Consider the following 14,995-nt stretch of genomic DNA (forward strand, 5'->3'; position numbering starts at 1 on the left):
AATGCAAGCAATCCTTGCATCAACCCCTTCAGGAAATGTTTATTTAGGGATCTCACCCACTGTCAACCACATTTTGATGCCGTATTGATACTAATAAAGTGCATATTAAAGCAAGGACAATTATCCAATCAATATTCTCAACAGAAGGAATCCTATTATCAGGATCTATTATTTATCTGTCTTACTATCAGACTTAACTGTTGGAAGAGTGAAACCAGAAGGGGGATGGAAGTAACCATTAATGTTCTGAATGTTAAATGCCATTTTATATTACTTCTCTAATCTCGAACCCAGTATTTGAAGGAGTTGATTTAATAGCAGCTTTCAAAGAGGAACTGGATACAAATTTCCCAAGATAAATTGTATGGGATGTGTGGAGAGACTGCATCCGATTGAGACTATTGGGATAGTTCTTGGCATGGGATGAATCTACTGACTGTAAAGTTCTCACCACAGCAAAGCCTGTTCCAGAGATTGACAGTATGTCAGTGGGACCAGGGTTGAACTTTAAGAAGCCCTTTTCCTTACTGATTTTCCTATCCTGCACAATGATCTGCAAATGCTCCTGAGTGTGTTCCATACTCTTTGTACTGGGGGACTTTTCAAGAAAGGCACCAGAGACTTGGAAGATTCAATATGATCAGTAAGTATCGACACACAAGATGGCTAAAGGGAAATAAATGGCAGGACATCAGCCAAGCTAACTAAGGACGAGTAGACAGGAGAGGGAATGGATAAATGGCAGGACATCAGCCAAGCTAACTAAGGACGAGTAGACAGGAGAGGGAATGGATAAATGGCAGGACATCAGCCAAGCTAAATAAGGACGAGTAGACAGGAGAGGGAATGGATAAATGGCAGGACATCAGCCAAGCTAACTAAGGACGAGTAGACAGGAGAGGGAATGGATTTCCATCTTTGTTAGTTGGAAAAAAACTTGGAGCTACAAAATATGGAAGCACTGAAGCTCCTTCCTCTACAGCCTATAGGACCATATGATTCAGATCTCTAGCAGATCCCCAGCAAGTGTATTGCACCAGATGGATATAGATGAACCTGCACATTAGTGCTTCCCTTCTATTAAGATGACACCTATGATTTGTTTCCAGGGTGCTTGCCAATTAACCATGCTAGACTAAATGTCCTCCTTTTAGTTTAGTTTAGATGTACACCGTGGAAACAGGACCTTCGACCCACCGGGTATGCTGTGACCAATGATCCCCGTACACAAGCACCATCCTACACACTTGGGACTATTTACAATTTTTTTGCTGAAGCCAATTAACCTACAAACCTGTATATCTTTGGAGTGTGGGAGGAAACCAGAGCACCCAGAGAAAACCTGCACACTCACGGGGAGAACGTGCAAACTTCATACAGACAGTACCCATAATCAGGATTGAACACGGGTCTCTGGTGCTGTAAGGCAGCAGTTCTACCACTGTGCTGCCCTCCTCTGGAGTTTCCCATAACTATTGAGGGGGCAGGATGGGACAGCTGTTAGAGCCACTGCCTCACAGCACCAGAGTTCAATCCTGACCTCAGATGCTGAATGTTTAGGGTTTAGATGTTGTGGGTGCTCCGGTTTCGTCCCACATCCCAGAAATGTGGGTTAGTGAGTTGATTGACTGTAAATGGTCCCTGATGCACTGGTGATTGGGAGTTGATGAGAATGTTAGATTGGTGTGAATGGAAGTTTGATGGTCGATATGGATTCAGTGGACAGAAGGGCTAATTTCTCTGCCATATCTCCCATGACTCACATCGCCGGGACGTGGAGCTAAAGAAGCACAAGCCAGCAATGTGAATGAGCCCATGATCCTCTCAAACAACCCAGCATCAACAACTTTTACCCCTCCATCTGACCATTGATTGCCATGGAAACCCTTACAATGACCGATCTCAGTTCTGAATATAATAAATAGTGAATATAATAAATAGGAAAGGACTGTAGATGCTGGTTGACACCGAAGATAGACACAAAATGCAGGAGTAACTCAGCAGGACAGGCAGCATCTCTGGAGAGAAGGAATGGGATTGGGTAAATAGTTGTACGAATGAAGAAATTCCTCTTTAAATGTTTTTTTCTTTATCCAAAGATGATGTCCCACAATCAATACACTTCAGGCAGATGAAACAGGTATCCAGCCTTCTCAGAATTTTCAGTTTCAATGCCACCTCTTCCCCTTCTTTAATTCTCACGAGTTTAAGCACATTCCATTCATTTTCTCCTCAAATTGCCTCATACCAATTCCCTCTATCAATAATCTTACTTAGGTTTACAATGCCGCCTACAAGCCCATGCTCTACCATGAAGTCGATGCCTACACAAGGGGAGACCTTGGAGGAAATTGACAAGGTGTTGAGAAATTGGTCAAAATTCCCCCATAAATTTCCCTCAGTCAAATGCCTGCAAATCAGTGCCGCTCTCATTCTTGCAAATGTTTTTATCCACTAGCAAGGACTGGGGAAAGGTCCCACTGAATTGGACATGCCACAAATAGCGTTGGTAAAGCACTTGATTGAACTTTAGACGTGATTGGTTAAGTGAATAGTAACAGCCCTAAATTCACTAAATTAGGTAATCGAGGAAGGAAGAAAGAACTGCAGTGCCTCAGAATGCCACAATTGTCTCTGTGACTATTCAAAGTCCTTTCCATGGATGGCTACTGTTGCAAGGAGGAAAGTTGCAATGCCGAGAAACTGCAATATAACTAGTGGCAGGAGAAGAATGTGGCAATGAAAGTGATGAAACAGAGGCAAGAGTTGGCTGACAGTCCCTCGAGCCTGATTTATCTTCAGTGAAAACACTGCCAATTGTGTGTCTGAGATCCATTCCACTGACCAAAACCCAGAGTGTTCAGTTGTCTAATGGTGTCAGCCTTGGGTATTGTAAGAAAATAACTGCAGATGCTGGTACAAATCGAAGGTATTTATTTCACAAAATGCGGGAGTAACTCATCAGGTCAGGCAGCATCTCAGGAGAGAAGGAATGGGTGACGTTTCGGGTCGAGACCCTTCTTCAGACTGATGTCGGGGGGTGGGACAAAGGAAGGATATAGGTGGAGACAGGAAGATAGAGGGAGAACTGGGAAGGGGGAGGGGAAGACAGGGACAGAGGAACTATCTAAAGTTGGAGAAGTCAATGTTCATACCGCTGGGCTGCAAGCTGCCCAAGCGAAATATGAGGTGCTGTTCCTCCAATTTCCGTTGGGCCCATGACAGAAAGGTCAGACTGGGAGTGGGAGGGGGAGTTGAAGTGCTCAGCTACCTGGAGATCAGGTTGGTTAAGGCGGACTGAGCGAAGGTGTTGAGCGAAACGATCGCCGAGCCTGCGTTTGGTTTCGCCGATGTAAAGAAGTTGACATCTAGAGCAGCGGATACAATAGATGAGGTTGGAGGAGCCTTGGGTATAGTCAACATAACTTCCACATCCCTTGGAGGTAAGAAAAATCCTGTGTTAAAGTCCGTTTCACTAAGGAACTCCTCTTCAATGTCCTCAGACTGTGCTCCCCTGAACACCACACTTGCCCCATCTCCCCCATGGTTCCAAAATCTCCAAGCTGAGGAAACAGACTCATATCATTTACCTATCTATGTTCTCCAGGTCCGGTGTCTCAGTGAATAGATAACTCTCCATACTCAAGCCTGACCAAGTTATTAACGGAAAACATATTGACGCAAAAGAACTAAGGCAAGCAAATACCATTCTGAGTCCAAAGCTTAATTGGTCATGCCAAAAATAGCTTTGGTGAAAGTACTTAATTGAACGATTGCCTTTCTCCACATCTTCACATTCCTTCTGCTTCAAACCTCCTTTCTACATTTGGGCTCTGAACTTCACCATCATCTACTCGACTCCAAAATTCTACGTTAAATGGGATCCCCATCCTGGCAAAACTGACATTCATCATAATGTCTCTTAATCATTCCCAGAGATTGATGATCTATGATCTGTGGATTTGTAAAGCTCAAACTCAACATCCCCAATGACCACAGAAACCTGGGGTAAATCAGCAGGTAAGGCAGTCTCTGGAGAAACGGAACAGGTCACATCTCGGGTCGAGATCCTCGACCCAATGTCACCCATTCCTTTTTCTCTAGAGATGCTGCCTGACCTGCTGAGTTACTCCAGCTATTTTATATCTATCTTTGGTGTCTATCTTCGGTGTAAACCAGCATCTGAAGTTCTTTTCAACTATCCCTAATCACCATTACTGATTGATCACATCTGTTCAAATGGTTCCACCATTGCATTTAAACTTAACATTGGGTTAAGCTTGAGTTTAAGACAGCTATCTTGTGCCTGTATCCTATTCTCCCTGCAATTTACAATGTATTCCTGATCTCCCAATCTACCTCCATGCGGCCCTTGCCCCCTTTTTAATCTACATTTTCTCTGTAGTTTTAATACCATATTCTGGATGGTTTATTCTCTCTTTTTGCATTGCCTGATGTTCACGTGTATGGTATAATTTACTTTTAGGGATACAGCGCGGAAACAGGCCCTTCAGCCCACCAATTCCACGTCGACCAGCGATCCCCATACACTAGCTCTTTCGTACACACCAGGGACAATATACAATTTTTACCAAAGCCAATTAACCTACAAACCTGCACGTCTTTGGTGTGTAGGAAGAAAAGGTGCACCTGGTAACGGGGAGAACGTACGACCTCCGTATGGACAGCGCCTGTAGTCAGGATGGAACCTGGGTCTCTGGTGCTGTGAGGCAGCAACTCTGCCGCTGCACTGCTAATCGATTCCCCATAATTTGCCTGGACAGCACACTGGTTCCACCATTGCAAAAGTTGTTCATTGTATCTCAGTACACATGACATTAGTAAACCAAGACCAATATGATACCAAAAAAAGGAACAGTTATCAGTTTCAGGAAACAGAATTGTGCTGGATTTGAGATCATAGTCAATGTTATCCCTGAATTCTGTTACTGTATGCATCATAAAATTCAGACTATATCATGTACTTTAAATCCCTGATTCTATGGCCCGAAGTAGTATATCCCTATCCCTGATTCTGCACACAGTGAAGCCTTGGTTCTCAAATACAATGAGCACAAGAAAACCCTCAAATAAGTTGACAGTGTATCAGGTAAAATTATTAAATCATGGAAAGTACATCCCTGAATCTTCACAATTGTAACTGCACTAACTCCAACATTCACCATTACTGTAGGTATATCAACAGCAGTATGTGTATGTGTTGTTCCTGTTGGTGGAAGATGGACCTCACTGCATCAACATGGTACGCAGAATGGAGAGCTCGGCAGAGACACTGAACTGGCTTATGGTGGGTGCCGTGGCTGTGCTCAACTATAGTCTGGGAATAGATACAAAATGCAGGAGTAACTCAGTGGGACAGGCAGCATCTCTGGAGAGAAGGGATAGAGTCTTTACCGGAAGCAGGGTGGGAAGAAGTGTAGTCTAGATAGCTGTGGGTGTCAGTGGGTTTGTAATAGATGTCTGTTGATAGTCTGTCTCCTGTGATGGAAATGGTGAGATCTAGAAATGGTAGGGAGATGTCGGAGATGGTCCAAGTGAATTTGAGTGCAGGATGGAAATTAGTCTCGGTGTATGAAGTCAGTGAGTTCTGCATGGGTGTGAGTCAGCACCGATGCAGTCGTCAATGTAGCGGAGGTAGAGTTCGGGGATAGGGCCAGTGTATGCCTGGAACAGGGATTGTTCGATGTACCCTACAAAGAGGCAGGCATAGCTAGGGCCCATGCAACACTAATAATTTAAACAATGGGGACTCTACGAAGAGCAGTCCTGAGCTAACATTTTCGCCATCTCCAATGGGATTCTACCATTAGCCCATAGCTAAGCCTTGGATTTGGAGGAAGTGGGAGGAGTTGAAAGAGAAGTTGTTAAGGGTGAGGGCCAGCTCTGCTAGGTGGAAGAGAGTGTTGATAGAGGGAAATTGGCTGGTTCTGTGGTTGAGGAAGAAACGGAGGGCTTTAAGACCTTCTTGGTAGGGGATGGAGGTGTAGAGTGACTGAACATCCAGAGTAAAGATGAGGGAGTGGGAGGCCTGGAAAACGGAAGTCATTGAAGAGACGAAGGGCGTGTGAGGTGTTTTGGACATAGGTAGGGATGGATTGGACCAGGGGGGATACGATCAAAGATACTAGAGGAGCAAGATGAACCACTCCATCAAAATCGCCTATACTGAAGTGCAGTACGCAAAGGAGCGTAACATCCGCCATTTTAGTAAGCAAAACCTGCTGTTCCTGATGCCTCTCGCAGTGTAATCAGTGTTTTGGGGGAACAAGATATGTGATGATACCATAAAAATGCAGAATATATCTCATCTATCAATTCACAGATTTTTGTTATTTTTCTTCTGAAATGTTTCTGCAAGTTTCTGCCTACTAAAATGGCGCCATGACATACTGCAGTTTTTAGGGTCGAGTGGTCTATCTTGCTCTGCTCTATTATCTTTGGATACGATGAAGTCACAGTATGTGGAAATTAATTTAGCGGGACAGGAGCAAGCAGAAACAATGGGTCTGCCAGGGTAGTTCTGTAAACCAGAACTGGGGTCTGGGAACCAGAGTCCTATTCACTAGCCCATGCCCTCTGCTGGAACAGTGTGGGGTGACATCCTGTGTGGACAGGCCTGGTTTGGTTGTGATGGAGAAAAACGCAATAGCAGCCAAGCGAAATCTGCACAAGCCCACAATCAGATTGAAGCTGAATAGCCAAGCTTCCACTATCCTCAGGGCAACAGCTTCCTTAACATATTGAACAGTCTGCCTGTACCAGGGTCAGCTTACTGGAAGGCCGACACAAAGTGCTGCGTTAACACAGCGGGTCAGGCAGTGTCTCCAGACGGCATGGATAGGCAACATTTTGGGTCGGGACCCTTCTTCGGAAGGCAGTATGGATATATCATGGACCAACTCTAATAATTTAAACAATGGGGACTCTACGAAGAGCAGTCCTGAGCTAATATCTACCTCATTGGAGACCCTCAGACTAGCTTTGATCGGACATGTTATTCCCTTTATCGTGTATCTGTACACTGTGGTTGGCTCGATTTTAATCATGCATTGTCTTTCCGCTGACTGGTTAGCACACGACAAAAGATTTTCACTGTAACTCAGTACACGTGACAATAAATTAAATTCAACTCAACAGGATATGAACTGGCTGCTCAAACTAAGACCAACTAAAATCAGCAAAACCGAGACGGGATTTCCATCATTCGTAGCTATTATAAGTGGTTGAGGTCCTTTAATTCACTGCAATCTGTCGTAGCCATACATGCAAATGCGATCCAATAGATTAGTAACAGAAAATGGCAATAGAATTACTTTGCTGATTTGTTTTCCTTGGAGGGTTCACTGGTTAAACTCTCTTCACTCTCTCTCGCGCTCACAAAGACTTCGTCGTCATCGTCACTTTTGATTTCCGACTGAACTGGACTCAAGGGGACTTTCTCACCGTCCCTGGAGGTTGCACTGTTTCTGAACTGGCCTCCTTGCCCCTTGTCCTGACTGCTAGGTAGGCCCAGCCATGGGCCGACTTCCGTAGACTCGGTGGGTTTGCTCAACAACGCCGGCGCCTCCGCTCTGTCTTTTGTTGGCCGTGGTTCTCCGGCCTTCTCTGTCACTGCCCCCAGTAGCCCCTCCGGTTGCGGGAGAGCTTGGGTGCCGGGTTCCTCCACCCCCACCACCACCAGGGCAATGTCCTTGTGGATCAAGGATGGAGTCTGTGCTGTCTCCTTGTCACCTCCGGCCAGCTCCTGCCGACCCCTCTCGTCCGTCACCGGCTTCACGAGCTCGCTCTCCCCCAAAGCCACTGTCCCCCGGTCCAGTTGCAACAGCTCGGCCTGCTGGCTGCGGGCGGCCGCAAACATGGCTGCCGTGGCCACCTTGGTCGTGCTGACCAGCAGCTCGGCGATCCCTCTCACGGCCGCTCCCTCGGCACCATGGCCGGCCTTCGGCTCTCCTATGGTGGCACGGCCCCCGTCTGGGTCAGTCTTCGCGTGGCCCGAGCCGGAGAGCGCTTTCATCAGCGCCGCGCTGCTGAGAACGCCGGAGCATCCTGGCACTGGCTCACTCGTAGACTGCCGCTTCCCCTCCTTGCCGTCCTGTACCAAAGCGTCCGGCTCCCACAACCTGACATCCAACCCCAGCACACAAATCCGGTCCTCGGCCTCCCTGGACCTCAGCTCCAAGGGGAATCTGGAGTTCATGCACCTATCCTCTCGCGATGGCTGGAAGCAACCTGCAGGAAAGGGAAGAAAAGAGGGAAGTTTACACTCAGCAGACTATCATATATCCGAAATGTTACCCATTCCTTCACTCCAGAGATGCTACCTGCCCCGTTGAGTTACTCCAGCTTTTTGTGTCTATCTTCAGTTTAAACCAGCATCTGCAGTTCCTTCCTACACATATATCAGTTTTAGTTTGGCTTAATTTAGAACCTTCCAACCACCGAGTCCATGCCGACCATCAATCACCCTTTAGACTTTTAAGACTTTCGAGATACAGTGCGGAAACAGGCCCTTCGGCCCACCGAGTCCACGCTGGACATCGATCACCCTTTAGAATTTTTAGACTTTACTTTAGAGTTTTGAGATATAGTACCGAAACAGGCCCTTCGGCCCACGTAGCCCACGCTGACCAGCGATCCCCAAACACTAGCATTATCTTGCACACAAGGAACAATTCTGATCATTACTAGAAACCACTAAATTTCCACTAAGTTTAGTTTAAAGATACAGCGCAGAAACAGGACCTTCGGCCCATCGGGTACATGGCGACCAGCGATCGCCATACACGAGCACTATCCTACGCACTTGGGGCAATTTCCAATTTTACCAAAATCAATTAATCTACCAACCTGTATATCTTTGGAGTGTGGGATGAAGCCGGAGCACCCATGCGATCACAGGGAGAATGTACAAACTCAACACAGATAGCACCCGTAAATATTTCTAGTTGTAAATATTTTGCAGTCCGTGCACTAGTTCAATGTTATCCCATTTTCGCATCCTCTCCCTACACACTGTCGACAATTTACAGAAGCCAATTTACCCACAAACTCGCACGTCTTTGGAATGTGGGAGGAAACCCGGAGCACCCGGAGAAAACCCACGCCGGCACAGAGAGAACGTACAAACTCCGCACTGACAGCACCAGTGGTCAGGGTTGAACCTGGGTCTCTGGGGCTATGAGGCAACAGCTCACTACCGCTGTGCCACTGTGCCACATTGGGTATGCAAGCAAAGAGTTTCACTCTGCCTAGTCACATGTGACAATAAAGTATTCCATTCCATTCCATTCCACACAACATTTACACCGTAGACATAAAAATGGACCCTTCAATGCATCATCATTCTGCCCTGCCTTGGAGCTGGAAACATTTACCACGCACCTACCTAGACAGAGTCAGTCAGAAGCTTAAAGCCCTATATTGGAGGACATGGCAGTCTTTTTTATTTTCTAAACAGGATAGTACTTTCCCGCTCAGTGTATGCACACTCAATGAGATATGTTGGCATTGCTCGCCCTCATTTAGTGTTAATGTGCAATTCGATTCAAACATGATTTTCAGACAAGATTACAGACTTTTGTGTTCGCAAGCAATAAATTTTATTGCTGGGGAAAACATATCAGCTAGCAGAAATTTAAATCAATAGATTCTATTAGTGCTACTCTATTCTGTGAATCAATGAGGTTAACTTCCACATGCTAAACATCCAAGGGGAAAAGCTTCCTTTTAAATTGGCCTCTCCCACGGCTTAATGTGTGAGTTATAATTCAGCGGTTGCATTGTCAAGCCTGCACAGAGGGCCTGAAATTACATTCTGGGATTTGGGCACGTTAGCAAAATTCATGTATCAGCAAAATAATGTGTGGGGGAGGGACGGGGAGTGAGAGAGAGAGAGAGGGGGAGAGTGGGAGAGGAGGAGAGAGAGAGAGAGAGAGAGGGAGAGGGGGGGGGGGGAGGGAGAGAGAGAGAGAGAGAGAGAGAGAGAGAGAGAGAGAGAGAGAGAGAGAGAGAGAGAGAGAGAGAGAGAGAGAGAGAGAGAGAGAGAGAGAGAGAGAGAGAGAGAGAGAGAGAGAGAGAGAGAGAGAGAGAGAGAGAGAGAGAGAGAGAGAGAGAGAGAGAGAGAGAGAGAGAGGGGGGGAGGGGGAGGGAGGGAGGGGGAGGGGGAGAGTGTAATTCAGCCCATTGTGCTTTATGGTAGTGAAGTATGGGGTCTGCTCAGTCACCATAGCTATACTAAATGGGAAAAACACACAACAGAGGCCCTGCATGCGGAATTTTATCGGAACATCCTCCGCATCCAAAGGAAAACACCAACAAACGCATGTAGGGCGGAATTAGCTAGAGACACGCTGATATTAAATATCCAGAAACAAGCACTAAATTTTTGGAATCACCTTAAATCTAGTCCCCCAGACACCCTCCTGTTCAAAGCCCTCCAAACCCAAAAGGGGAACTCAGAAAAGAGCTCCCTGTGTCAGTTGGTACTGAGACAAACTACCCCTATTCAGCTAAACCTTGACCAGTCTCAGATCAACACTGCTTTCCAATCACCAGTTAGAGTGAACCAAATTATTAAACAATGCAAAGAAACCTATCTGGAACATTGGGATAAAGTAACCAAAAGCCAAAGCAGATTAGAATGTTACCGTGCCCTAAAAAGAGATTAGAAATTGGTAGACTACCTCTCAACTTTTAGAGACATAAAGCAGAGACAGACCCTCACCAAGTTCAGGTTAAGTGACCACCATTTGGCAGTTGAAAAAGGAAGACCGAAGAGATCTTGGCAACCAAGAGAAAATAGAATATGCGGTCACTGTTTGACAGATGAGGTTGAAACAGAGGTGCACTTCCTCTTAAAATGTAAAAAAATTGACAAAATAAGGAAAATATACTTTGAAAAACTCAGTCTGGCAACCCCAGATTTTAAAGAACTAGATGATATATCAAAACTAAGAATAATCCTTGGCGAAGGAAATACGGCACATCTTGGCGCACAATACGTAACAGCATGCCACAACCTGAGAGACAGTGAATGACCAACATGTACACATACACACATATATAAATTGACACTAATTGACACTAAGAAAATTAATATTGACCTGCTAAACTTGCCACCTTGCTGTACTGCTTACAACTGCAAGAATGAGTAGCAATCGATAAAAGGCTATAAATGTATTGCGTGTATATATTATATATATATATATATATATATATATATATATATGTACAGGGGCATATCTACCCATGCATTGTATACTTGTATTTATATTCATGCATTTCAGATGGAACCCCTTCACCTACAGTGTCACGTTGAAGTTAGATGGGTGATCGATGGTCGGAGTGGGCTGGGTGCACCAAAGAGCCTGTTTCCATGCCTTATCTCAAAACAAAATGGAGTCTGATGAAGGGTCCAGACCTGAAACCTTCACAGATGTCCCTCCACAGAAACTGCCTGACCCACTGAGTTCCTCCAGCAGTCTGGTTTTCTTTTTGCTCAGGATTCCAGCAGCTGCAGTCTCTTGTGGCTTCAAAAACATTTTACTTGCCGTGGAAAATCTTTGAGGCACATAAGTTAGAAAAAGACACAAAGTGTGGAGTAACTCAATGGGTCAGGCAGCATCTCTGGAGAAATGGATAGGCGATGTTTCGGGTCAGGACCCTTCTTCAGCATAAGTTATTTCTTTCGGTTTTTCGATTCAGTGGCGGCACAGGTGCACAGCAGTAGATTTGCTACCTTACAGCGCCACAGACCCGAGTTTGATTCTGACTACGGGTGCTGTCTGCACGGAGTTTGTACGTACCCCTTGTAACCGTGTGGGTATTCTCCGGGTGTTCCAGTTTCCTCACACACTCTGAAGATGTACAGGTTTGTAGGTTAATTTGGCAAAATTGTAAATTGTCCCTAGTGTGTAGGATAGTGCTGGTGTACCAGGTGATTGCTGGTCGGTACAGATCGGTGGTCCGAAGGGCCTGTTTCCGTGCTGTATCTTTAAAGTCTAAAATCTCCAAAGTCTAAAGACTCGGTGAGTTACCTTTGGCAGTGTTCAGTTACCTTAAGTAGGCCAATCCAGACAGCTACAACTAGTTTGGGTTTGAGAGGCGAGCTTTAACCAGCCAATGGCCCACCACTACTTTGTGCTTGACTGAGAAACATTGTCATGACATTATCTAAAAACACACTGTGTTCAAGGCCCTTCTGTGATTCAAGGTACATGAGACATAATCTAGCATGATGTTTGGCATCCTCCCCATCCTACAGCAGAGCAGAAGGAAGGGCAAGGTATACGAATACCCCTGGTTATAGGACTGTTTGGTTGTGTTGTGCTGTGTTGTGCTCTGCCTCCAAAATGAATTACTTCAGTCAAATGAATTACAGAGCAGAGCTCAACATAATGACAATACTGAATGGTGTTTTGGTTCTTACCAGCCAGCAATGTACCTCTTGGTAATCGAAGATAGAGTAGAAGCAGACAGAACCGAAGTAGATAGAGAAGTGGGAGGGGGCCGGCTCGCCGAGAGCACAGAATATCACACAGTCTTGAAGACACAGGTTGGCACCGTGGGGCAACAGTAGAGTTCGATACTGACTACGGGTGCGGTCTGTATGGAGTTTGTACATTATCCCTGCGACCATGCGGGTTTTCTCTGGGTGCTCCGATTTCCTCCCACATTCCAAAGACGTACAGGTTTGTTGGTTAATTGGCTTCTGTAAAAATGTAAATTGTCCCTAATATGTGTACGGAGTGGTCGCTGGACGGCGCGGACTCAATGGACCGAAGGGCCTTTTTTGAGGTGGATAGAAAATTGGTTGGCGGACAGGAAGCAAAGAGTAGGAATAAACGGGTCCTTTTCGGAATGGCAGGCAGTGACTAGTGGGGTACCGCAAGGCTCAGTGCTGGGACCCCAGTTATTTACAGTGTATATTAATGATTTGGACGAGGGAATTGAATGCAACATCTCTAAGTTTGCGGATGACACGTAGCTGGGTGGCAGTGTTAGCTGCGAGGAGGATGCTAGGAGGCTGCAGAGTGACTTGGATAGATTAGGCGAGTGGGCAAATGCATGGCAGATGCAATATAATGTGGATGAATGTGAGGTTATCCACTTTGGCGGCAAGAACAGGAAAGCAGAGTATTACCTGAATGGTGACCGATTGGGAGAAGGGGAGATGCAACGTGACCTGGGTGTCATGGTGCACCAGTCATTGAAAACAAGCATGCAGGTGCAGCAGGCAGTGAAGAGAGCGAATGGTATGTTGGCATTCATAGCAAGAGGATTTGAGTTTAGGAGCTGGGAGGTTCTGCTGCAGTTGTACAGGGCCTTGGTGAGACCGCACCTGGAGTATTGTGTGCAGTTTTGGTCTCCTAACCTGAGGAAAGACGTTCTTGCCTTAGAGGGAGTACAGAGAAGGTTCACCAGATTGATCCCTGGGATGGCGGGACTTTCATATGAGGAAAGACTGGATAGACTGGGCTTGTACTCGCTGGAATTTAGAAGACTGAGGGGGGATCTTATAGAAACATATAAAATTCTTAAGGGGTTGGAGAGGCTAGATGCGGGAAGATTGTTCCCGATGTTGGGGGAGTCCAGAACCAGGGGTCACAGCTTAAGGATAAGGGGGAAGTCTTTTAGGACCGAGATGAGAAAACATTTCTTCACACAGAGAGTGGCGAGTCTGTGGAATTCTCTGCCACAGAAGGTAGTTGAGGCCAGTTCATTGGCTATATTTAAGAGGGAGTTAGATGTGGCCCTTTTTGCTAAAGGGATCAGGGGGTATGGAGAGAAGGCAGGTACAGGTTACTGAGCTGGATGATCAGCCATGATCATATTGAATGGCGGTGCAGGCTCGAAGGGCCGAATGGCCTACTCCTGCACCTATTTTCTATGTCTATGTTTCTATGTATCTCTAAAGTCTAAAGACGCAAGAGATTGCAGTCACAACGTGCTAGAGTAACTCAGCGTGTCAGGCAACATCTCTGGAGAAAAATAGACAGGTGATGTTTGGGTATGGAGGAAATGGACAGGCTGAAGAAGAGTCCCAACCCAAAATGTCTCCTATCCATTCCCTCCACAGATGCTGCCTGGCCCACTGAGTTCCTCCAGCACTTTGAGTTTTGCTCAAGATTCCAGCATCTGTAGTTGCTTACATCCCCATTCTTTGCTCTTTTCAGCCTGAAAATTGATAGAATCAATCAACACCATTGTTTCCCGGCAGAGGGCAAGGAACCAGGAAGAGAACAGCTGAACACAAAATCAGTGCTCGCGTGACAGGGCAGGAGGGTCACAAAATACAAGGCTCACAGACGTTCTGCGATCTTTTTGGTCTTGTTTTGTCCCGATGAGGCAAGGTTGCAAGTTACACTGGCATTCCATGCTCAAGGGCAACCAGAAGTGAACAAAACTAACGCTGATTGGCAACGCATACTGATAACGAAACAAGCTCTAGCTGATCATTACCACAATACTCTGTGTGGCACCTTGCTGCCAAGTTTGGCTACTGCCTATTTCCTCTTTTCCAAACAGGACTCGACTTCTGAAGCACTTCAATAGGCTGTGAAGCGCTTTGCTTTTGGAGGCTGCCACAGTGATCTACTGGAATAGCATCCAGAAGATCTGGATATAAACCCACATACATAAGTTAAACATCGACCACAGCAACTGGAGAATTTTAATTCCAACTAGACCAAGTGGACCCGTTGGGCCCAAACCTCTCCTGCATTGGTGCAGCACCCTGTCCTCTCCCCCTCCCCTCTCTCCTCAAACCCACCTCCCCTCTCCCTTCTCCCCTACTCCCCCCTTCCCTCCCTCCCTCCTTCCTCCCTCCTCCCTCCTCCCTCCTCCCCTCCCCCTCCCCTCCTTTTAAACTTTAAAATGTGAATAACGAAAAATATAACACCGATTTCAATAAAACTACTTGCATTATCACTAAAGTGACAATGATGAGTAAGGTGGGCCTAAAATTGTTGCGCTA

At 46.0% G+C, this 14,995-nt stretch overlaps 1 protein-coding gene across 1 annotated transcript in view; it reads right to left on the reverse strand.

Annotated features, from left to right (window-relative positions):
* psd3l (pleckstrin and Sec7 domain containing 3, like) overlaps positions 1-14,995 on the reverse strand; it is a 296,641-nt gene that overhangs the window by 186,787 nt on the left and 94,859 nt on the right. Inside the window, exon 3 of the mRNA XM_078403848.1 lies at positions 7,335-8,250. Coding sequence (XP_078259974.1) covers positions 7,335-8,218 — 884 coding nt within the window. The 5' untranslated portion in view covers positions 8,219-8,250. The remainder of the gene's footprint in view (positions 1-7,334; positions 8,251-14,995) is intronic.

Source organism: Rhinoraja longicauda, chromosome 1 (genome assembly GCF_053455715.1).
Source record: "Rhinoraja longicauda isolate Sanriku21f chromosome 1, sRhiLon1.1, whole genome shotgun sequence".
Lineage (NCBI taxonomy): Eukaryota > Metazoa > Chordata > Chondrichthyes > Rajiformes > Arhynchobatidae > Rhinoraja > Rhinoraja longicauda.